General features: G+C 37.1%; 1 protein-coding gene across 10 annotated transcripts in view; it reads left to right on the top strand.

The window, feature by feature from the left end:
* PKP4 (plakophilin 4) overlaps window positions 1-25,579 on the top strand; it is a 228,135-nt gene that overhangs the window by 112,155 nt on the left and 90,401 nt on the right. For 8 of the 10 annotated variants that reach the window (XM_019636845.1, XM_019636844.1, XM_019636843.1 and 5 more), the window contains one exon: window positions 16,586-16,698. The exons of 1 other annotated variant lie outside the window; for it this stretch is intronic. In XM_019636845.1, the coding sequence (XP_019492390.1) occupies window positions 16,586-16,698 (113 nt within the window). Of the gene's footprint in view, window positions 1-2,394; window positions 2,414-16,585; window positions 16,699-25,579 lie in introns of those variants that run through there. One more of the 10 variants, XM_019636852.1, reaches the window with a different exon arrangement.

Here is a 25,579-nt window from a genome sequence, read left to right as displayed (position 1 = left end):
CATCTCTTGTAATTGCAGAAGTCAAACGTGACTTGTATTCAACTTTTGTTATCGGTATATATTGAGTATTACAATTTTAATACAGTTTTCCTTTCTTCAAACTTGTATACATTTTTTGGCACCGTGTGTGTGTGTGTGTGTGTGTGTGCGCGCGCGCGTGCACATGTGTGTATGTGTAGTGGAATATTATTCAACCTTAAAAATGAAGGAAATTCTGACACATGCTATATAACATAGTTGAACCTTGAAGGCATTATACTAAGTGAAAAAAAGCCAGTCACAAAAAGACAAATACAATATGATTCCATTTATATGAGATACCTAGAATAGGGAAATTCATAGACAGAAAATAAAATGGTGGTTGCCAGGGGCTGAGTGGAGGGAGAAATTGGGGGTTTTTATTTAATGTGCATAGTGTTTTGATTTGGGAAGGTGAAAAGGTTCCAGAGATGCATGGTGGTGATGGTTGCCCAACAGTATGAATATACTTAATGCCTCTGAACTGTTTACTTAAAGATTGTTAAAATGGTAAATTTTGTTTTGTGTGTGTGTGTGTGTGTGTGTGTTTATTTATTTATTTATTTATTTATTTTGGTTTTTTTTAGCTGAGCCATCCTGCCATCTGTTGGCAGCTCAGCAGCTGCTCAGCTCGGGCCGGCATCGAACCGCTGTTGCTCAGAGCTTGTACTCTTGAGCGAGCTCTTAACCAATTGAGACACTCGGCCAGCCCTGTTCTGTATATTTTGCCCCATAAAAATACATATATAAATATACATATAAATAATCAGCTATTACTTTAAAAATCATTTCTATTTTGAATACCTAATCAAATGCAATAAGTGACTACCCTTTCAAACTACTAATATTATTAGTTTATCAAATGAAATTTTACCATTTGATAGTATCTAAGTGATTTGCCCTGACATGATTTAAAATTTAAAGTTAAGTGTAAGTTCTTCTATGCTCTATTTCCTGAAAGTATGTTGATATATTGGATTTATAAGAAAAATTATGCAGATTTCATTTTATGGATACACTGAGCATAAGTTGCTCTTTCCTTCCTTCCTTGTTAGCAGTTTATGGATAAAATCAATTAAAACTGTACAGCAAGCTGAGAAGCACCGTTCTAAAGATGCCAATTCTTTATTAAAAGTCCTGTATAGTTTCAAGAAATATTTGCAGTGCAGTGAAATCCATTAAATCAATCAGTTCATTATACAGCATATATTTTCAAATAAGATATTTATTACTGTTATCATGTATTTTATTTCCTTCATAAAAACGAATTCTTAAAACGTTCCCTTCTTTGGTCTGAATTTGAGAATTTAACTAACAGTGAAAATTGGGTTCTTAATGTGGCTCTACATGAATAAAAACTGTTCTCTTTTATTTACAAAAATTAATAACAAATAAATACTCAAGGTAAATGAAATTAAATGTTTACCTTGAAAAGTATAAAATAAAAAGTTAAACTGTTTAAACTTTCTCTGAAATTAAGTTTCTTGAGTATTCATCAAGAAAACAGTTTTCTGCATATTCCAGCATATATGTCTTTTAAAAAACAACTACCTGGCTTTATTTCCCTGAAAAATCTTTCTTGGAGATTATTCCACATTAGCACATGTGGACTTGTTTTCAATCCTTGAGCAATTGCATGGAGTCCTAGTATATAGATGTATATAATATTTTAATCTGTTCCCCACTGCCGGATGTCAGGTTGTTTCCACTTGTATTTGGTTGGTTTCGTGTACTCTTCCAAGTATATCAAAGTCTCAGCGTGGAACTGATGGCCTCATGGGTAGGTACATATTTAATATTTTTAGATATTGTTAAATGGGTCTCCCAAGAGTTTACACCAATTTATATTCCCACAGTACCTTTCTCCACACCCTTACCAATGCTGTGTGCTTTTAAATCTGATTAAGTATTGTTAGAATGGGCCTTTACAGGTCATTAGAATGTTATTAAACCCCTTTAGAGTACTTCATTTATGTATTTACTTCTGGAAGATCTAATTGGCTTTATTAGGTGGTTCATGAATCGAGCAGCACCCCATCTAGCAAATAGAGGGATACTCTCTGGAGTACTTTAATAGCTTCAAAAAAAGCAAAAATATCAATTCTCTCAATCAATTGGAATACCATTTTCCAGGAATGGGACTGTTTCCTAAGCAAGATCTGTCCTGGTATTATTTTAACAGTACTTTATTTCTTTAGCCCTTTTATCCTTTTTTTCTTAATTAGGTATTAATTTAAAAATTATATACTTGTCTTAAGTAAAATGATATAAACAGATTAAGATAAAAATTTAAATAATATCTCTATCTCTTTCTTGATCCCACCCTCTGGAGGTAACCAGTCTCACTGATCTGCGGTATTCCTGTCAGTTTCTCCGTACCCAAACCTGTACAGAGGTGTTTGGTTTTTAAAATTGTATTATTTGCTGTGTTTTACTGAGCTCTTCCACTGACTTTTTCACGTAATTGTATATAATGATTCTTCTGAGACAATGTCCAGTTCATTCTTTTTAATAAGTACATAGTAGTTATCACATGTAGTATGGAGATACCACAGTTTGTTAAAATATTGTCATGTAGATAAACATTCAAATTGTTTATAATGCTGCCTTTAATATTTTATATAAATGATTGCTTTTATTTCTGTAGAGTAGATGTCCAAAAGTGGAATTACAAAGTCATGAGGCATATGTATGTTTAATTTTAGTAGATGTCACCAGATAGTTTTCCCAAATGATTATAGCAAATTACACTCACTTAAACAATATGTGGCCTTCTCCCTGCTTCCTCCCCAGCCCTGGAGGTTACCACTTTTTTTTTCTTTTAAAAAATAATGTTATTAAAGTACAGCTAACATGCAAGATGATAGTAGTTTCAAAAGCACACCATAGTTATTCAACATTTATGTACCTGAAGAAGTGATCACCATGATAAGCCCAGCAATCAGCTGACACCGTACCACCCTATCACAATATTGACTGTATTCCCCATGCTGTGCATTACATCCCCATGACTTATTTGTTTTATACCTGGACATTTGGACCTATTATTCCTCTTCACCTTCCCCCTACCCTTTTTAATTTTTTTCAATTACAATTGATATTCAATAATATTGAATAGATGTTACTACCTTTAAAATATTTGCAATAAAAAGTGGTATCACATTGTTAATTGATTTATATTTTCCCTTATGAATGAAACTGAGCAGTTTTTTTCTGCTATTTTGATTAGCATTTACATTTCACCTTAGATAACTTTGCTTATTGGTATACCCTTTGTCTATTTTTACTATGTTTTTGTAAAATTTGTATATATGGGATTTAAAAATGTCTGTTATGTGTTATAAATATTTAATTTTCTATTTTTTTGTCATTTGACTTTGTTTGCATATGAAGTTTTATTTTCATGTAGTTAGGTGTGCCTCTTTTATCCCTTATGATTTTGGGGTTTCTTGTCTTATCTAAGAAGGCCTCTTATCATCCTAAGGTTAAAAAATATTCTCCTAGGTCATCTTTTTATGTATTTGGGTATTTTTCTCTACAATTTACTATACAACTTGTGTGTGTGTGTGTGTGTGTGTGTGTGTGTGTGTGCGCGCGCGCGTGCGGTTTAAGGTAGTAATCTAGCTTTGTTTTCCCTAATTATGCCAGCAGTTCTTTTCCCATTAAATGAAATTCTACCTTTGTCATAATTAGTGAGTTTCCATGTATACTAGCATCTGGCTCTTTAATTCTTATTACATTCCAGGGCTTTATTTGATTTGGGAAGAGAGTTTGGAAGCAGTAAAGTCAATAACAGTTCTAAATATAACCTTCAGAAATAGAAAATGAGACCACCTAAATTTTTTCAGTTTCCTATAATGGAAAGAGCAAGAACTTAGAATTCCATTCCCTGCTCTTCACTTCCTAATTATGTGACCTTGAGCAAGTCCTTTATTTTGCCTCTCACCCTGTGATAGCTCAACTCAATAGTGACTGGTGCTTTTGTAAGAATTAGAGAAAAAATATGTAGAGTGCCTGACTCACAGTTGGTGTTCACTCAATCGTACCTAGTATTATTAGTGTTATAACTTAACAAAAAATAAGAAATAAGATGTTTGTATCAAATTATACCTGTTTCAAACATAAGCAGATATATTTCTTCATGACTATATATTGTATGCAAGAAAAAAAGAATTCCAAATGTGGTAATTTAAAGATTATTTCAGATAAATTAGTCTGAACAATAAAAATAACATTATTCAAATCTGACATCTCTTGTTTTCTAAGCACTCTTTCAGTTTACTAGTTCTTTTTTTCTACTGAGAGCTAAATAGGCCTAACACAAGTAAAAGCAACATTATTTAACTTGTCTGCTTTTTTTCCTAGATAAATAGGGAAAACATAGCTATTAAATAACGGTAACAGAGTAAGTTGAAGTTGCTTTTATGTATAGCTAACCAGTGGAAGGAGAAGCTGGGTGTGAGAGGAGAAAGCGGGAGAGTCAGAAAACCAGAGAGACGTTAAATCTAGAAACACTTGTGGACCTGAAGACCGGATGGGCGCAAGTCTGGATGCAGACACGCTGAAGCTGGACTCAGCCTATAGCTGGAATATGCCCCAATTCTGTCCTAAGGCTTCAATGTGCATTGCAGGTTAAATATGTCCTTTGGTTATCAATAATACATCGATATTTCTTACCTTTATGTCTCAAGAATCCCAGGGCAGTTTCTGGAGGTTTAGGAAGGAATGATAATATTAGTGACGCCATACAGATCAATTGTAAAATTGAAAAGTTAAGAAGACGGAACAATTGAAAACCTCATACCTCTTCAGCCAGGTAACAGGCCTTCAAAAGGAGCCATTTTTAAGTGGCTAAGGCACAACTTATAGATGTACATTCTAATTCCGGTATTAACCACTCTCTCCACCCACCATGCACTTGAGCCATAAAATATCTGCAAAGCAAAAAGAACAACTGTAGAAGTAAACATAGTAATTTAAAAAGTGTACTCATAAAAAAAGATCTACCTGCGTTAGATGGTATTTGTTTGCTTTCTCCATTATGGTTCATTAAGTTACTAACCAAACCTTAAATTAATCATTTTAAAAATTATTCTCTTATTACCAAGTGCTATTAGATCTACTGAATAAAAGATTAAGTTTAGCCTTATTTTTGTTTCTCTTATTTTTATATTTTCTCATCATTTTTATATTTTTTTGCTTCTTTTTTGAATTATTATATTTTTATATTGTTTGCAGTAAAAGAAAGTAGGCAATTGGTCATTTATCCTTCCCAGTTTTTCATTTAAGGAAATAATGATTTATATGCATTATTATCATCTACTGTGCAGTCAATTAACTCCCAAATAAGCATCTAACATTAGGTGATATGCATCATTGGTCTTACTAATTTTGAAATATTTATGTACTAGAAAACCAGATAAATTCTTAATGTTAAGTCATCATTATTTTTCTTTATTGTTTCTCAATAAAGTTTAAAATAATGGCTAATAAGATATTCAAGACACTACATTTTAAAGACAATTTTCTTGTGTTTTTATCGTTAATTCTAGCAAACAACCACCTTTTTGGAAAATGAAAGCAATAGTTGTCATTGCCAGTTGCAACTGACACTGTCTCCAGGCATCCATTTTTCATGTTGTAGATCTTTTCCTCAATATTTATTTGACTATTAGGACTTCTTTAAATACAAGGAATTTTAAATATGTTAACAATACTTCAGCTAATAGAAGACTTAACTAGAATTATTTATATTTACATACACGCATTTGTGCATATATGCAGCCTATATGTATGAATTTATACACACATTCTACTTTTTAGGAGAGAAGGTAAATGAAAATAAAAGAAGGCATTGATAGTTCAGCAATGTAAAATGTTAGTGGATTGGTGGACAGGTTTTCAAAAATGCTACTCCAAGGCTGGGAAACTCGTGATTTTCTGATAGGCAGGATATGGTGCCTGAGAGATCAGGGAATTTGACAGGTGGGAACAGGTAAGCCATTGGGGGCATGGAGCAGTTTCGTGGGGTAAATCATATTAACAGCAATAAGCAACATGCTACTGAAATTATGTAAATGTTATTTATTATTTTTAAAAACCTTGTTTGCCCATGTCACCATGAATAATATGAAATTCCTGGTAGAGCTAATTTGTTAAAAGAGGAGTCAACAAAATTTCGGGAACCCTGGGGTCTAGTCCTTTCTCTGCCTCCACATCTCTCTGTGACTTTAAATAAAGGTAGAACATTCTTTTGGACCATTGGTTTTTCTAATTTTCCTTACTAACATTGTAAGGATATGAATATTATTATATTTGAAAGGCTTTAAGCGCCTCAAAAGGATCAACCATAAAATGTTATGCCCATTTTTGTATAAAAATACTCAGAAATTGTAAATTTTAAAATCTGTACAATCAACTATAACGTACTAAATAAAATGTACTGAATAAATGTACCCAGAATGAATTAGCAAGGTTTTCTTGTTTTGGTTTTGCAGGGAATTAGAAGGACACTGAGATTAATGAAATACAGATTTCACTCTTCTTATTAAGACTCCAACTTAGTAAATGGAGCACATGTAATGGGTGGAGCACTTTACCCAGTGCTTGGCTAGGGGACTGCAGGTGCTCATGGAACGGTGATATTTCAGGAGGCTTGAACAACATGAGAAAAAGTTTTGAGTACTGTGTATAGGAAACCATGAGTAGTTCCAGCCTAGGTATGTGAAGAGGAATGACAGGAGACCAAACAAAGGCATTTGGTGGGGGCTGTGGCTAGACTGCCATAGGTCTTAAAATACGGCTCAAGTGGCTTTTTATAAGTTCTTTAATGGAGTGGGAAGAGCCTGGTGCACAGTGTTTAACACTATGGAGTGAGGAGTCAGACTGATGTGATCCTGGTTTTGAGTGACTTCAGGCAAGTTAGCCCTCTGTGGAGTGACGGTGACCCTGACCACCTTGCAGATTGACCATGGAGTTAATGAAGTAATAGCAGAGACCCCAGAGCCCAGTAAACCTCAATAAAGGAGAGAGAATATTGATGAGTAGTATTGCCCCTTTGATATTCTGGATGAAATGTGAAAAGCAGAGGCAAGACCCCTCCCCACCATCATGAGGAGAAGACTTAGTGAGGGTTTATTGCAGTAGTCTGAAGTTAATGTGAGCCTGAATTAGGGTAGTAATGGCAGGGAATGGCGCAGAAGGGAATGGATTCAACCAGTGATAATGAGGTGCAGTGACAACATTTGGGAAACCATTTAATATGTGAGGAATGGGGGATAATGGGAAGGAAGGAAATGAAAAGATGAAAACATACATAGTTTGAGCCTCAAAGAAGAATGATGATTCCGTTAGAACAGTAGTTCTGGAACTTTTGTGTGCATGAGAATCTCCTGGGGGATGTGTGCAAACACAGGTGGCTGGACCCCACCCCTTCTGATTCAAAGAAGTTTCCAGCTGATGCTGATACTACTGGTTCAGGGCCCACACTTTGAAAACCACTGCAGTGGAAAACAGAAAACACGGGAGGGTGTGACTACTTCAGGTAGTTACTTAGCTGACAGGTCTTTGAAAACACAGGGTTTGAATGTGATTAGAGTGAATTTGGACATCACCAGTGCATATGAACCCACGTGATAGTCAGACATTGCCAGGTGAGACACTGAAGAGCCAATGGCATTGAGTTACTATTGAATAGACAGTATTTTTTAAAACCATCTGTAGTGCTGTAGGAAAAGCTCAGGCTGTTTATCTTGACATTCTCACCTGCCTGTGGCTCCAAGCAGAAAGCATTCCTTGTGTTTTAATGTAAGCCTTTTAATTTTTTTATTTCCTAATAAAGAAGCTTTGGTGACAGCATTACAGATAAGAGCCCGAGCTTTAGAATACAAATTTAGAGCATCTGGTAAGCTTTGCTTTTTTCTCTGCTTCATTAAAACTGAAGGATAGATAATCAAAGCTAGAACCTAGTAGAATCCTGTGTGATTTGACAGTAGGATAAAACAATAAAGATCTTAAAATAGTTCATCTCCTATTAGAACGTTAGCTAGTGTAACAAAAAATCAGATTGCTGGTTGTGTCTTATACTTTTCTTTTATCTTAGACAAGATCTAAATGTAAGAAGCAGTAGACCTAGCATAGGACAACTAATCCAGTAGAGGTGTCTTCATGTCTTCCAAGTGGTGTGAGGTTAGCAGTTTCCGTTTGAAGGTTAACCCTTTGGGGTGCCCTGCCCTTTGTAAATATTCATCTTGGACAAAAGTGATTAAAGTTTTGTTTTTCAACATATCAAAATGTTTTATTTTATTATTATTTTTTAAGATTTTTTTGGGGAATTGGGAGAGGGGAACAGCGTTGGGGAATTGGGGAAGGGGAACAGACAAGTTGATGTCCTTTGGTTCTTCAGTCTAGTTGTGGAGGACATCGCTTCACTGGCCCATGTTGGTATTTTCATTGCACTCTTCCCGGCTGAGGCAGTCAGTCACTGGCTATTGGACGGTGTCTCACTGCGGCTCACGCAGGCTGCCGGTGACTCATGGGAGTCCAGCTCCAGGTCGAGCTGTTGTTCACTATCTTAGCTGTAGAGGGCGTAGCGTCACTGGCCCATGTTGGAACTGAACCAGCGGCCCTCCTGCTCAGAGTTCGCACTCCCAAGCCAACTCAACCAACTGAGCCACTCAGCCGGCCCCTCAAAAACATTTTTAATGTAGAATGCAGTATAATACCTCCTAGTTCCTTATAGATGCATAAATATATTAAATGAGATTTTTCCAGTGTTTCCTAAGTTGTATTCTGCAAGACAGTATTGTTTCTTGAGATATTCATAGTTGTTTTTTGAAAAAGAAAATGTGTGCTTAGTTTAAATAAAAGAATTGCTAAGTTAAACAAACTTAAGCTAATTTTCTACTGGTAGACTTATCAGAACGTTTTATAAGCTAATGAAAGTTCAGGATTTGGAATCTGCTGGGTAGTATTTTCCAAAGTTACTTGACCCAGAACCTCTTTCATTAAGGGCATAGCAGGGGGTCAGAGGGACACTGGTGTCCTCAGAAAACAGTTTGATTGAGAAAGGCAATGTTAGTTGTTCAAGTCTTTTTGATTTTGAATTTCCTTTTAACAAAGGAAACTAACCAGTACAAAGTATAGGCATCATATGCCTAGCATTTTAATAATCATGTATGACATATAGACTACCAAATAGACCTAATAACAATTTGTCAGTTATTGAAAAAAAAACTGATAGAAAGACAGGCTATTTGATAACCTACCTCTACATTACTGGCTGGTTATCTTAAGGCTGAGATCAAGGACTATTTGTAGATATCACTGCTTTCATTTTAGTACCAGCCTAGATTAAAGAATGGTATTTTGGACGTTTTTGAGACTATATTAGCTCTTAAATATTCATTTTTAAAATAGTTCCATAGACCTTGCTCAAGAGCCTTACAGATATAATTATGATCATAATCTACTCATCTTTTGACCGTGAGAAAGGAGAAAAAATGCTATAGAAGGTTCTGAGAACAGGACATATCCCAAACGATGCTATGTACCTTAAAAATCTAACATATTATTATTCAGTGATAATTGATCTCTCAGTGACACTGAGACACACAAGTAAAATTTGGCGCAAGATTTTTTTTTTATGCATGGTAATTAGTTTTAATATATCTCTCTAATCAGGCGCAAGATTTTTAAGCAACAATTATTGAAATAAAAATGTTTTCTTAACTACCAATTGCATCCATAATATAATAACTATGTCAGTTTTCTTCTTTCAGTATAACCAGTTCTCAGTACTCTCCTGCTGAGATTTATAGGCATGGGAAGGCATGCTGATATAATATGAATTTTAGCACACTTTTAAATATTAAAACATTTTTACATATTACGTACTTTAATTTATATTAGGAAGATTATAAAAGCATTAGAAGCCATTATTTTAACGATTTTAATACCTGGGATGATACTATGTCTTAAAAAGGAGTCGATTTAAAGAAAAATATTTACTAAAAGGTAGTATAGGTCAGAGGAGAAGGAAACAGAGATTGAGGAGTCCTGAGATCGAGATGTGTTTTGTGATAAGAAAAGCTTGAGGATCATTAAACTGAGAGGAAGCACTGAAGATTGTGGAGAGAAGCAAGATGCAGGAAAAGGCAGAGGTCATGGTAAGTCCAGCCTTAGACAAGGAAGAGGACACTTCCTCCGCTAAGCCTGGAAGGGAACCAAGGGTTAGTGTGAATGCGGAGACAGGAAGCGAGGGTGTCATCACGAACAGCCTGGTGTGAGTGCCTACCACTATTTCTTGTCGTCGTCATAGCAGCAGTAATTATTGTGGCTACCCCTGAGTTAGTGAAGCAGTTAGAGTGACTTGAAATAAATAGCTGGAAGTGATGCGAATGGACAACTGTAGCTGGATGGCATCTGCCAGAAATGGGAGTCTACCCATTACTTTAACCAGCCTTTCCCCCTGAAAGAAGTGAAATATGCTGAATAAAAATGTTTAAATTGTCTTCTTTGAAGTCAAAGCTGGAAATAAAGTAAGGAATTCACAGAAACTAAAACTGAAATGAGGGCCGGCCAAGTGGCTCATTGGTTAAGAGCTGGCTTGGGACGACAGAGGGCCCCGGTTCGGATCCCACATATGAGGGCCAGTGACACTGCCCTCCACAGCTAAGATGCTGAACAGCAGCTCAACTTGGAGCTGGGCTGCCATGAGTCGCCGGCGACGGTGTAGGCTGCAGCCCCTGTGGCAGTGGGTTGCCATGGGCTACCGTGTGTAGCCAGCAGACAGCGTGAGTGGCCAGCAGCCGCAGTGAGCAGCCGTCCAGAAGCCGGCCTCGCCCGGGAAGATGGCAATGATGGTGCCAACTTGGGCCAGTGAAACAACATCCTCCACAACTAGTCTGAAGAACAAAAGGACAGCAACTTGTCTGTTCCCCTTCCCCCAATTCCCCAGTAAAAATCTTAACAAAAAACAAAACGTAAAAAAAAACTGAAATGAAAGAATCGTGAGGTAGGCAAGCAGTAAATCTGGCTCTTACCCTGAAAGGATCTGCCTACCCTAGGTGATCTTGAGCGAGCCATTTGCCTGGACATGCTACAGGCCATTTGAGGGCTGCCCCAGATGGGGATTCTCATGGAAAATTCCTAACCCAAAGCTAAAACTTTACAAAGCTACAGTGTTTACATAAGGGTGATCAGAAACCTGACCCACAGAAGAGGACAAGCCGGGGAGCTGGCAGTAGGGAAAAGTCTCCTCTGTGAGTTTACCCCTGAGATTCAAAAACCTAAATGGCCAATAAACATATGAAAAGATGTTGGTTATCAGCGAAATATAAAATAAAACAGATGCAAGATAGCATCCCATACATGTCAGATTACAAAAAAGGGGGGGGGAATTTAAGCCACCAAATGCAAATCAATTTCAGTGAGAATGTGGAGAAACTGGAACTTTCATACACTGCTGACTGGAATGTAAATTGGAACAGCTACTTTGGAAAGTAATTTGGCAGTCTTTATCAAGTAAATTGGAAGATGTGCATAGCCTTCAACCCAGCAGTTTCACTTCTAGGTCACTACTTTGGAGAAGTCTGGCACATGTGCACAAAGATGGTTTATACATAGATGCTTATTTTGTAGCATGATTATTATTGCACAAAATTGGAAACAAGGATTTAGCATGATTAGAACATATAAGTACATTGTGCTATAGTTGTACAATGGAATACTATTGAATAATGAAAACAAATGAACTAGATCTATGTGTACTGGTAGTGATAAATCTCAAAAGCATATTATAATAAAATCAATCTGCATAAAACTATACCATTGATATAAATTGTATGAACATGCGAAGCAATACTATACAAGGTCGGTCAGTTACGTTCATAAACTCATCCTAGAAAAAGTGCTACATACCTCATTGCTGAATATCACTGCGGTCACCTTCGATGTACTCCCGTTGGGAAGCTATGCACCGAAGCCAGCACCTAGTCCACCCTTCAAAGCAATTTTGGAACTCTTTTTCTGGAATGGCCATCAGAGCTGTTGTCATATTATCCTTGATGTCCTGAATGTCATCAAAATGTCTTCCTTTCAATATTTCCTTTATCTTTGGGTAAAGAAAGAAGTCATTGGGTGCCAGTTCAGATGAGTAGGGAGGGTGTTCCAATACAGTTATTTGTATACTAGCTAAAAACTCCCTCACAGACAGTGCCGTGTGAGCTGGTGCATTGTCGTGATGCAAGAGCCATGAATTGTTGGCAAAAAATTCAGGTCATGTAACGTTTTCATGCAGCCTTTTCAGCACTTCCAAGTAGTAAACTTGGTTAACTGTTTGTCCAGTTGGTATAAATTCATAATGAAGAATCCCTCTGATATCAAAAATGGTTAGCAACATCATGGCAACAAGTTCGTGAACTTAATTGTCAGACCTCGTATGTCATTTATGGATTTGTAACTATGGAGTAGCAATAATATAAAATATTCATGTGAACATTAAACACCAAATTCAGGATAATGGTTCTTTCTGGGGAGGAAGGAGGAGAAAAAAATAGAATTGGAAAGAGAGAAAACAAGGAATTTCATTGTATCTGTAATATTGTATTTCTGAAAAAAACTGAAGCAAATGTAGCAAAATATTAAGATTTGCTATAGCTGGGTCAGATTCTCTAAAGCTCAATGTGTTATTTTCTGTGTCTTTTCTGTACATGTGACTTATCTCACAATATTAAAATTTCGAATGAGAAAATTTCTATCATATAAAAAGAAGCCAAAAAAAACAATACAGTCTCAGGTTGGGTTCTCGCTAAGATGGAGTTTAGCGTGGAGAGTATTTATTACAAATCAACACTGGAGGAGAGAGGAGAAGGAAAAGCAGGACAGTGCAGGGGAAAAGTCCAGAGTCCGTACAGGATGGCCGAGCCACAGGGAGATCGCTAGAAAATCTGAGCCCGGCCTTTACGTTCCCACTTCAGTCAGTGGCTAGATGCAGACTCCCCCGAAGGGTGTGTGTACCTTTAGTCAAAGCAGCTCTTTGCAGATGAGGCTCCCTTAGAGTAGCTGACAGCTGGGGCAGCATGTCTGTCATTCCTTGGACAGTGCAGCTCCATCCATCGTCCAAGGGCCATCCAAGGTCATGAAGGTGAAGCTTTGTTTTCTTCTATTCCATGACTCTCTTAGAACATTTATCAGTATATTTACATGAAAGACATAAGGTAAAACTAAAGAAAAGCTTTCAAACAAATGTGAACTGACTCCATTTTTGTAGCATTATTAGTAACCTTGACTTTCCTTCAAAGTTTGCTTATGGTCTTTTTTTTGCCAGAATTTAAGAGGAAATTGTAATTTACTAAGTCACTGGTACGTGCTTTTAACATTCTTTTCCTTGCTCTTCTCAAAGGAGAACAAATATAACATCCCCTTATAATTCAGATGCCCAGTTCGGGAGACTGATTTAAGGATCAGCCTTCATAATCTAAGTTTAGAGGATAAAATATAAACATTTTAAATTTGTAGATGGTATCTCTGCATAATCATCTTAATGAGTGTTATTTTGGAAATCATTAGATGTGTTTTTATATGAGTGTGTAATACTGCTTTCGTTATCAGTCAAAGAAGCCAGTAGAGACAGAATTGTGAAATATTTACACCCTACTCATCCATCTTGGCACCAGTCACATAGGGGCGTTCAGTTTACATTATGTAGGGGTAATATTAATTTGTAACAAAACATACATATATTTTACTTGTAAATAAATATTCACAGGTATTAGGTCATCTTCACAAATTCCACGCTTCCCGATATTCTGCTTTCAGGGCTTTGATGATGTCCTGCTTGTGAGAAGTGTGAGCAAATAATGGATAGAATGGTTCTGATATAAGTACCCGGTGATGCTCAGTATTAAGGACTCAATGACCAGTAGAAATAAAATGTGGACTTGACTCATTTCATACAGATGTTAACAGAATTACCCAACTTTTAAATTAAAAATGGAGCTACATCATGGGGTGCATAGGCTTTCCTAGTAGCCCAGCAACTGCAAATGGTTTCTATAGGTGTGTCATTCAAGGTTTCTTGTTGCAAGAAACAGACTGACGTGGCTAATTGAGCAGAAAAGGGCATTTATTAAGTGGATGTTAGTGCATTCCCACATTTGTTGTAAGGACCAAAGAACAAGCTTTGAGACTAAGCTTCCAGGAACAGTGTCAAAATCTGTGCCACAAAAGTGGTCAGGTAAAGAAACCACTAACATTGCCAACCAAGCATAAACATAGCAGTTTACATGGAAGTCATTTCCATGTTAGGAGTATGACCTTGAGACCTACTGCAGGAAGTGCAGTAAGGAAGTAAAAGAGAGCAAATGAGCTTTGTGTTTTCTAATGTCAAAGTCTTGGTTTCAGCACCTGAGTCAGTCTGGCATATTCTTGGCAGAGCCAAAGCCACTTGTCTCTGCTTCTGAAGGAAGGAGTTTCGGGACAGTGGGTTCCAACTTCCGCCTTCAAGCGGGAAGTTTCCCAACCATTTTCTCAAAAGGATGCTCAAAAGGGCATAGCCACAATGATGTTAGAAATCCACTAAAATGGAATTTTTTTCTATGAATGGAATTTTTTTTTTTTTTTTTTTAGCTGAGCTATCCTGCTACCTATTGGCAGCTTAGCGGCAGCTCAGCTCGGGTCGGGCATCAAACCACTGTTGCTCAGAGCACAAACTCTTGAGCAAGCTCTTAGCCAACTGAGCCACTCGGCCGGCCCTGGAAAAATTTTTTTAATGTCCTAATTTCACACAAAACATGCCTTACTCCTACCTTGGTAACTTATGGCTATCCCAAAATGTAGAAAACACTCCAGCCCTCTATCCCTTGTAGCTACCAAAATCAGAGCACAAAGGTAATGTGATGGCTCAAGGAATATTTTGGTATTCACCGATGGTCCTTGCCTGTCGCAGTTTGATACAAGCAGGCAGTCTTCTGGGAAAAGAGGTGTATAATAAATAATTGAGTAAAATAATTGAAGGAGTGGAAGTGTATCACAAAAAATATGATACTGTTTAAGGGCAAAGAAAGACTTAAGTGTGAAGTACAATGCAATTTGTCCTTAAAATCAACTACCAGATGCTAAATGCTGTGGTTATTATCTGTGGTCTTTTGTTGCCAAACATTAAGAACCGGTTGTCTAGGAATTGTTCCGCAGAGACTGGCAAGGGTCCAACTGACCCATTATGGTCGTGTTGTACATATGGTACATGTTGTACAGCATCGTGGAGCCAACCGTTCATTCAGGCCCTACCCTACACGCCCACACCAACTGGGCTCATTAGAAAAGGATTCTCATTATCAGAAAGCAATAAGGAGTTCAGGGACTGTTTCTTACAAATTATTCTAAGAATAGTTTGTAGAATTTGCAAAGTCAGTGCTGTCAAGTATAAATTGCCCATTTGCCTGACTGCACAGGGAGTTAATACTTTTTCAATGAATTTTTATTTTTGCTTGGCAAACAAATACATATTGTCACAAATAGTTCAGGTAGTTTTATTTCTGATTAGTTTCTAAGTTCAGGGTTCATGTGCCTGGTATTTTGAACTAGCAGTCATTGTCCAATAAAACGCCTTGCAAGTTCAGCATTTGCTTTGAGTAGACTTGTAAGGAGATATAATACGGCATAGGGGAGCTTGAGGTGTTATTGGAGATGTTTTTTGTGGCTTTAAAGCCTTTGGAGTATACTTGATTTGATCTATAGATGTTTTATATTTATAGCATGCTTTCTATTTATTAAAATCATGTCAAGATAACAATGAGATAAGTACAAAAGAAAAAGTTAAAAGCATCTTCTCTTTTAATAGAACTTCCTTGCCTTTATGATACAGTATAAAATGGAGAATATAATTTCTTCAGGCAGTCTTTCTACCTTTTAATACAATTTTAAATTCCATATTATTGCTTAGACTTTTAAAATTCCCCCCTCCCTTCACCCCATGACATACGAATACATTTGTGACAATAGTAAATTTTGCTGTTCATATTGTAGGTAAATGTAGCAGGACTTTCTCTATGGGACTAGAATGATTTTTTTTCCCCTTAACAATTAAAAAGCTTCTATTAAACATGGTAAAATGATTCTCTTTATGGGAACTTACATTTTTTTAATGCTGTGCTTACACACAGTGTGAGGGATATAAAAAGTAGCTAATGAGGATGAAGACCTTGTATTGGCTGGTGTGCCTCTAGTGTAGACACATCAAGTAAGGACTCTGTATAGCACTGTAGCAGCAGTACCGTTTGAAACCCTCAATTAGCACCAAAAGAAGAAAAAAGAAAAGCAAATAAATATCTAGATGTTTCTAATTGTGAACAAAGGCAAGTATTCTAGTACCTTTAAGTTGGAAAAATCTACAAATCAGTCGGGTATTTAGGCCCACAGTTCTATCCAAAATGCCGACTTCACAAAGCCACACTAGTGTTATGTTATGGGTATGTTCCTATGTTTCCTGTGACATACATTAATTCATATATCTTTTTGAGCAGCAAGCCTTGCCGCCTTATATGCCTTTTATTTCCTTGAATCACAGGAGCTTCAGTTTCAACGACTCACCCGAGAACTGGAAGTGGAAAGGCAGATTGTTGCCAGTCAGCTAGAAAGATGTAGGCTTGGAGCAGAGTCACCAAGCATCGCCAGCACCAGGTACAGGCCGACGGCTCCAGCTTTTTACATACCTTCCAGTTCCATGCCTTATTATGTTGTCCTGGATGCAGCAAATGATTCTGGTAGTGTTGTCACTGTTAACTTGACTTCCTGAATTTGACACCAACATTGTCCATTTATTCTAATTTTAAGAAGCCTCTTGCAGTATTGATTATCTTTCAGTCCTGGGCTTGATGTGTTACATATGGCATTGGTAAGCTTCCATAGCAAAAGCTCCTATGCTAGCTTTAGAAATTTGATTTATCATATGGAGACACAGTTAATGGATGTTTTCCCAAAGTTAATTGTTAATTATTTGGTAAAGCTAATTGGCTTTGGAAACCTGGTATTGATTGTTTTTTACTAGGAAATGTTTCTGAATGTTATCATTTAGTTTTTGAAAATGCCTTTAATTTGCCTTGAGTTTTTCTAGAACTCTGTAAAACCACTATATGAAATAATTATATGATATAGTGTATTCAAATGTAGTAAATTCAAAACCAATACATTACTGAAAAAAACATCTTTAATAACAACTATTATTTTGTATTTAAATAGCCGCTTAGGTTATTTAAAAACATCATTACTGTAAAAATTACTTACCTAAGCTCCAAATGGTGATATCCCTATTTATCCTATCTGTGGCTTGCTTTCTTTGTACAATAATCACATATTCCACTAAAGCCTACCGTAGAATACTTGGGTTGCTCACATTTTTATGCTTGGTTTGCTTACTCCTAAGTATGTATGGGCCCACAGTAACTTGTCTTTCTGTTATTTCTAATATCATCATTGTTCTACTGCTCAAAAAAATCCTTAGTGAAGAGAATGCAGTATGTAGCTTATCTTTTCTACCTAATTGTTGCTATGAATTTAAAAATATTAGGCTGGTAAGTTGTGTACTCATGAAATTTTTCATCTCTGACCCTTAACTGTTGCGCATTTTAGTTTGTTTAGTAAGGCATAAAGTATACAAATAAGATAAATAAAACTTTTAAAAACAAACATCAAATTATGTGATCATTTTTTAAATATCCATCCAGTTTTTATAGGAAGAGAAATTATAAGCAAGGTATAAAATTGTAAATCAAAAATTTCAACTCTGTAATAATGAAATACTTTGTCAAGGAAGTTAAAATTGTAAAAAAATTGATTTTAATTTGTTCAATATTTTTTTAAAGTTATCTGTATCTTTAGCATGAAAAAGAGCAATTTGTAAGTTCAATAATATCGTATATTTCCAAAAAGTAAGGACCAAGAGATTATGAAATACATAATTTTACACTGATTGAAAAATTAATATTTAAAGAATTCAGTTAGGACTTTTATTCTGGCAATATAACTAAGTAATGTAAAAATTCTCTTGATAATCTAGAAATACTTGATGTAGCAATAATACAAGTCAATACATGGAGGAAATGCCAAAAGAGAAAGGAAAATCCCCAGGTGCTAGAACTACAAAGGCAGAGCCGCCTCTGCAGGAGGTCTGGGACCATTAAACCTCCCAAAAAAGCATTAGAGTCTTGGGTTTAATACCCTATACAGGGACCAAAGAATGAGGCCTTATACACACATGTGCTCAAGGTGGAATGTTAGAATTTAAGGTTGCCCCATTAAGCTGTGACTCTCATAGGGCTGCGCCCCTGGCAAACCCCAGGCGTGCACCACATGTGGGTCTGTAACCCAGATGTAACCCCACATTGTTCAGGAATCCCCAGATGAGAAACTAACATTGCTAAACATGAGTTCACAATCTATTATAATATTATCAAACTCAAGTCAAAAAACCTCGATAATGAGGCAAAAGACTAAGATTTAAAACTTCAATATTTGGTTTCATTGGAGAAAGCCTGACAGGTGTGCACAGGAAGACAGGTAGGAGGATGCTCACTACTTCATTATTTGCAAAAGTAAATTATTAGGAAGGACATAATTACCCTTCAGGATGGAACTGGGAAATAAACTGTGGATAAGTAAACTTGAGATCAGTTAAAATGAACTAACTAGGTATACATACATGTGTCAATCTGGACATCTTTGCAAAATAGAATTCAGAGTGAAAACCAGAAGTTGCAAAAGAATGGCTATAGGAGGATACCGTTATGAGCATTTTTAAATATGCATAACTATAATGTATAATATTTAAACAATGTTTGCTGTCATTTGTGGATGTATGCATGTATAGTAAAAGTAAGACTATTTTGGAATGACACCAACTTAAGATAGTGGTGCCTCTAGGGAGGAAGGGAGGCAGAAACTATCAGGAATTAGGCTTTATTAAGATTACCATTTGGAGCAAACATGACAAAATATTAACATCTGTTTTAATGAGGGGTGATTGATATGTGCATGGCTACTAGGTTATTTTCTGCATTTTTAAGTTTTAAAATACTAAGTAATTTTAAAGTTATGTGATTGAATTAGCTGATTCAACAGGTTTGTTAAAAATCTGTTAGTAAAATCCATATTGTGAGTGATCCTTACTCAGTGAATTTGGTACTTTGTGTCTGCATGGTGCCTGGCATGTCTCTGGGGCTCTGGCTGAATGAATAGGTTCTGCAGAAATAGGAGCTGGGCTGCCCAGAGAATGGGGAAAAGCATGTACAAGGGTGATTCTACGCTGCTGTCGTATTGAAGCACCAAGCGGCTTAGTAGTGTCTAGGATGTGTCCTGAAAGGACCTAGTGGCTTATGATGTTGGAAAGGTAAAGCCAGCATTTAATTGTGGGGCACTGGGAACCAGGGTGATGATAAGCTTCACCTTACTTATGTCTGTAAACGAGACCCACTGGAAGTTGTGGTGTGGTGTTGGTGGCAGTTATCCGAACAGTGTACTGTGTAGGTCAAAATGAACAGACGCCAGGCAGCAGGAGAGGAACCTATTATGGAATCTTAAGGGTTGTGCATCAGGTGGGTTTCTTCATTCAGTGAGCTCTGGTTGTAATGATAATTGACCTTTCACTGCCCTACTCACATCTCATGTTGGATCCTCATGTATTCTCAATGCTCCCAATTAAATGCTAACGCTTCCTTACAGCTTTTCCCAAGTTTCTTCAGGAAAATCATCTCTTCATCTTGTAACTGTTCCTCTGTGCCTGTATTAGCTCTCTTAGGAGGTGATAAGGCCCAGCCCACCTCACAGCCCTGGCACAGTGCCTGGTACTCAGCAGGCAGACACCCAGCCAAATGTTCATTGAATGAACAATGAATCTTAATGAAGCCCAGTGTGTTGTGAGCTCATCAAGTAAGCATGTATAACCTATCTACCGGGCATCTTTGGGTTGCTGTCTTCCCTTTCTCATCTCTGCTCTCTTCAAACCTATCTGCTTTTCAGCAGACCTCAGGAAAACTATTGACACAGTTACTCTGCTCTGTGACCACCAGGTCTACACACTGGCAAGGAGCCCATTAGAAAGCAGTGCTAGTAAAGGGAGCATAGGTTTTTATTGTGTCACCTGAGACATCTCCCTTATATCTTCCAGTCCCCACCAATTATCAGTCTCGGAACCAGAATCTAAAGATACAGAAATTAGCTCTCAGACTCGAGACCTCTTTCCTGTTAGCCATATCTGATTTGCACAAAGGAAATGAGAAGTTGCACTGATGCTTACAGTCATGGAGCTTCCTAGTGCATTCTTACATGAAGTGAGTTCAGTCAGCAAAAGGGGGCGTTTAGTACCTAGTTATCTTTCATTTTGTTTGGTTTAGATCCCGTCGGTAAGGTTATCTGTATGATTTCCTTACTTTTTCTAATCCAAAGATGACATTAATAACTCAAAGGAAAATAAAATTATATTTTCATTTACTTTTTCAGTTGTCCAAAGCTTGCCACTATTGGCCTCACCCTGTGTATAAGAAGGCGGCAGTGACATGAAGTCCTATTTAATAAATGACTCATACTCGTGTATTGTGCTAGATAATGTACTGTGAAGCCCTCTCTCAAATGAACGGCTCTAAAACGGAGCATTTTAGTTCCCTCACATTTGCAGTGTCAAAGATGGAGTTTTTAACCCACACCAGGAGATGTGCCCATTTTCTAGGTAGAGAAACTGAGTTCTGCATGTTGTTATTTAAGGAAGTGTCCTAAAAAATGAACCACATAGTTATCAATGGCAGTTCACTTGCAATATGCATTGTTGAGAACTTTAAAAAAAAATCTTAATGATTAAGATGATTGCTTGGGTTTCTATTAATGACTCTTTAGAAGTAATATTCTAAATAAGGTTATAAAAACCCCATTTCTGATATGATTTTTCATTTTTTTATTTACTGTAAAACATTAATAACACAAGCAATATCAATATGTCATGATCCTTGATCTGGAATTGATGGAGCCTATATCCAATGATGATATATCAGACCAAAAATTATCACTGCAACTCTGAAAAGCCCTGAAGGTGAGCTATGATATTAGTTAATAGAGAAGATGCTGGTTTTCTACATTTGTTTTGAGTGTACTATAGTTTATCTGTGTATTTAATACTTCACCTCATCGAAGGTAGACTGTGGAACCAGGTTATTGAGGAGTAGTACAGCCTTTCTGTATTATGTGTACTGAGTACACTATAGTTATTTATGCATTTAATATTCTACCTTATTCTAAACGTACTTGAAACATATTTAAAAAAACACAAACACCAAAAATGGAGTGAAGAAATTAGGACAAAGGGAAGATAAAGATTAGAAAAATAAGTTGAAGCCAAGATGAAAATAGTGTACAAAACATATGTTAAAAAAAATATGTTGTTAGCATTCCATGCATTTGCTAAAAGTAGGGAGCCACTTTGGTTCTGAGTGTCCCAGTAGCCATGCTAAAGAGAAGCACTAATGAATAACATGATTCAAAGTGTCTATTATAGAACAGAGGTCAGCAAACTGCGGCTCGCGAGCCACATGCGACTCTTTGGGTACGTTCCATCTCAAAAGTTTGCCGACCCCTGGAAGAGCCAATCCTGTCCCTCACAACAATTTAAAAATTATTCGAGAGCCATAAATATATTTTGACATAATCACCATTATGTGAATAACATCCTCTAAAAATTTTATAAATGAAACTATGATAGTTTTATTTTCATTTTCAATTTTACTTCAGAGCCACATGTACGTACCCAAAGAGCCGCATGTGGCTCGTGAGCGCAGTTTGCTGACCCCTGGCAGCTGTTACGTATCAAAAGTTTGCCGATCCTTGGTCTAGAAAATAAAAACAAACTGGGTTGTTCAGGAGGATTTACAGTTCCAGGGTCTGAGACTTGAGTGGTTTCTCCTGTGAGTCGTCATTCAGAGACCACTGCGTGATGAGGCAAACAGCATCGCAGTACTCTGTCTCTAAATTACAAAATCAGACTCACAGGACTTGCTCTTTCATTGCTGAATGGAATATAAATGGATGGAATAGCACCTTAGCTAAAACTAATTCTCCAGGAGGCCAATTCTGATAATTCAGTATGGCTGAAAGATGGTATTTAGCTTATGCAGATGAATAGGTCAATTTCAGGTCCTCCAAGCAGGCAGTGTGCCTTGATGACATTTATTCCCAGCCTTTCAGAGTCATGGGCGGCAGTGGGAGCTGAGAGGTGAGGTCCCCGTGGTGCAGGTCACTGTGCACGTGCACGGTGTGCATGCCTTAGCAACAGACCCGACCCTCAGGGTATGTGCCGCTCATCTCAGGGGACTCTCCTAGCACAGCACCTTGGAAGGAAATACACTTTAAACCTCTCGCCTCCCATCAGTGAAGCAATAACCCTCACATCCAAATTTTGATGAACATGAGATTTATTCTTTTTCCCCTTGCATTGTCATCACTGGGATATCGTCCTCACATTAGTCTAGTTTAGATTTCACTGGATGGGGCGACAGTGAAGGGCCCCATGGCCCACAGGTAAGCGCCCACCTCCTCACCCTGGAGACTTCCCCTGCCCACCTGCACTCCCAAGGGCCTGGAAGGGGCAGGAGTGGCCAAAGCAGTGTTCCTACTCTGTTTCTTACTGACTTGGAGTTAAATAATGCTCATCTCAATCACTTAGTAAAGTTTAAGGGAATATAAAGAGAGAAATCTGTAATTCTATCATTCAGAGATAACTTTTATTTTTAAATTTGGTTTATTGAAGTGTAAGACACGTAGTACACAGTTCACGCTTTGTAGTATATGGTTTCATGATTTTTGACAGTTTTGGCCTACAGTTATATAACTACAACCACAGTCAACATATAGGACATTTCTATTAACCCGGAAAAAGAGACAACCACTGTTAAAGTTTGCTACATTTCATTCTCTTAATTTTTTAAAAAACTATAAGTTGAGGTAATGACTTCTGGCTAACTTTTTGTCGTATTCCTGAAGTCCCACTTTACTATGCCAGGCCTAACTTCTAATGGCTCCCATCTGCCTGCCAATGCCCAAGGGGACACAAAGCCTGGGGCTGGACCAGCAGCCTACGGATGCTAATTTAGCAGCAGTTAGAGATCACAGCCATCCAATGGCAAGCTGCACTCTGTGGGTGGAAGGCTTGGGCAGGGAAGTACGACTACAAGGTGAATTTAACCTTCAAGTGTACGAAGTATGGCCTGTGCTGCATGTTTCGTGCAAGCAGAGAAATTGCATTAGTGGTTCAGCTTGTTGGGTAACAAAACTGTGGAAGGAGAACAAAATATAGTTCAAATTGAAGAGTCAGGAAATGAAAATATGATAATCTTAGAATTCAAGGAACTATCTCTGAGATTTTATTGTACAGAATTTCAAAACTATTCGTGATTGCAGACTTGGAATCTTACTATTGACCAGCAACTGAGAAACTGCTTCTCTATTACTTCTAGATAAGTTGTAGAGGGTGAGAGAGAAAGTTTATTTCTTTGGGGCACATAAATTGGTTCCACATATGTTATCTTGTAAACCATAGCTTGTCCACTCATTAAAATGAAGCACTAACTTTTTACTTATCTTAAAGTACAGAAAAAAGATACTTAGAAAGTGGACCTTTTAATAATTATAGAAATTATTAAATGTTAATGTTAGCTGTTAGAGTTAAAGCACAGTTTTAAGTTGTTTATTTTTTGTACATTATTTAAAATTGTATTACCCCATTTGGAAGCATTTAGTCCCTCCACATTGTTCATCCTTTAACTGGCTGCTGCTGGTGTTAGAAAGTTACTCTAGACCCTGAGAAAAATGCTGTTTATGTCAACTGAATGAGGGGGGAAATGGTTGGCAATAGTGAAATTAAATAACTTCACACTCTTCCTAAGATTCTCTCTCCCTTTTCAGGTAGTTTAAAGCCCTGCTGAAATAGAATTCTTTATGCTTTCAAAAAGGTCATACAATCTTGACAAATAGTCTTCTTATTGCCACTTAAGAAAAGAGCTGTTATTTTTTAATAAAGAGGTTTGATTTCCACTGCCATTCAGATATTTTTTTATAGGGTCATCTCCTGGTGCCCATCAGGCTTCCACCGATTCTAATAAAAATTCTAAAAATGTTTAAACTCTTGACAGTAGCAGAAAAGGCTTTTTCATGGTTCAAGTCTTTTCTTCAAGTATTTTTAAGTCTTTGTGAAATAAAACTTAGTGATACATTTTTTAAAAATGAAGTCTTTAAAAAGATGGAATGTTTGTGCCTTGACAGTTTATTACTTATTTAATGTACTTCAGGAAGATGCTTGATAAAGTTCTGTCGCTGTGACCTTTAGTGCTGTCACCAGCCCAAACCCAAGTTTTTAAAATAATAGTTTTATTGAGATATATGTCACACACCATACAATTCATACTTTTAAAGTGTACAGTTCAGTATTTTTAGCATATTCACAGAATTGTACATCCATCACCATTATTTAATTTTAGGACATTTTCATCACCCCAAAAAGGAAACTCTCTACCCATTAGTACGCCTTCCCCATTCTTCCTGCCCACAGACCCTGAGAACCGCTATTCTACTTTCTGCGTCTATGGATTTGCCTGTTCTGGACATTTCCCATGTACACTGTCATGCAGTAGTACGGCCTTTTCTGACTGGCTTCTTCACTTAGCATGTATGATGTTTTCAAGGCTCATCCATGTTGTGGCATGTATCAGTACTTCATCGCTTTTTATTTCCAAATAATATTCCATTGTATGTATATACCACTTTTTGTTTATTCATCAGTTAATAGACATTTGGGTTGTTTCCGCTTTTTGACTATTGTGAATAATGCTGCTATGTCTCGGGTTTTAAGAGGGGAAAATCCCAAGGGTTTTGTTCTGAGAATTCTTAGTTAGGAGGTCAGGGAGAGGCACAGCGAGTGGGAGAGATTCGCCTTGGCTTGGCCCCCATCCTCCTCCTCCCTCACAAGGGCTTGCCTTCTCTCTCCTTTGCTTTCTGTTACAGTAAATCCTTGCACATTGCTGAGCTAGTTGTTCTTATTCAGTTACTTTTAAGTGCATAGAAGGTACAATTATTTGGGAGTCCTGTGATACTCATCAGAATATGGTTCGCCAAATTTCCTTTCTTAGTGCTGTATTTGGTCACTGGTGACTCTCTTAATGGTCAAACAAATAAAAGCTCTCCGATTTCATTTCTAATTCAGACTAAATGAAGAATGAACTATTTGATATTTGAATGTAATTATCAGAAAACTTCTTGTGGTTCTCTGCAGTGAATATTTATTTAAATAGATGCTCCTGTGAGCAAACTTAGTAACTCTGAATTTTTATGATGCTACTCCTGTTGTAAACACAGTGAAGAGTACCACATCAGAAAGATCCAAGTGAATCCGCGGCTGACCTGCAGCTCCACAGAAGTCATTTATCTGCAGCATTTTGCTCAAGCACAGTTCTTCCAGAAGGCATTTTAATTATTACTTCTCATTGCCATTCCTGTCACAAGCCAAGTTCATCTGGGACATACGATTCCA

The sequence above is a fragment of the Hipposideros armiger genome, unplaced genomic scaffold (genome assembly GCF_001890085.2).
Source record: "Hipposideros armiger isolate ML-2016 unplaced genomic scaffold, ASM189008v1 scaffold_30, whole genome shotgun sequence".
Lineage (NCBI taxonomy): Eukaryota > Metazoa > Chordata > Mammalia > Chiroptera > Hipposideridae > Hipposideros > Hipposideros armiger.
Note: the sequence above shows the minus strand (reverse complement) of the source record. Positions and strands in the feature narration are given on the sequence as shown.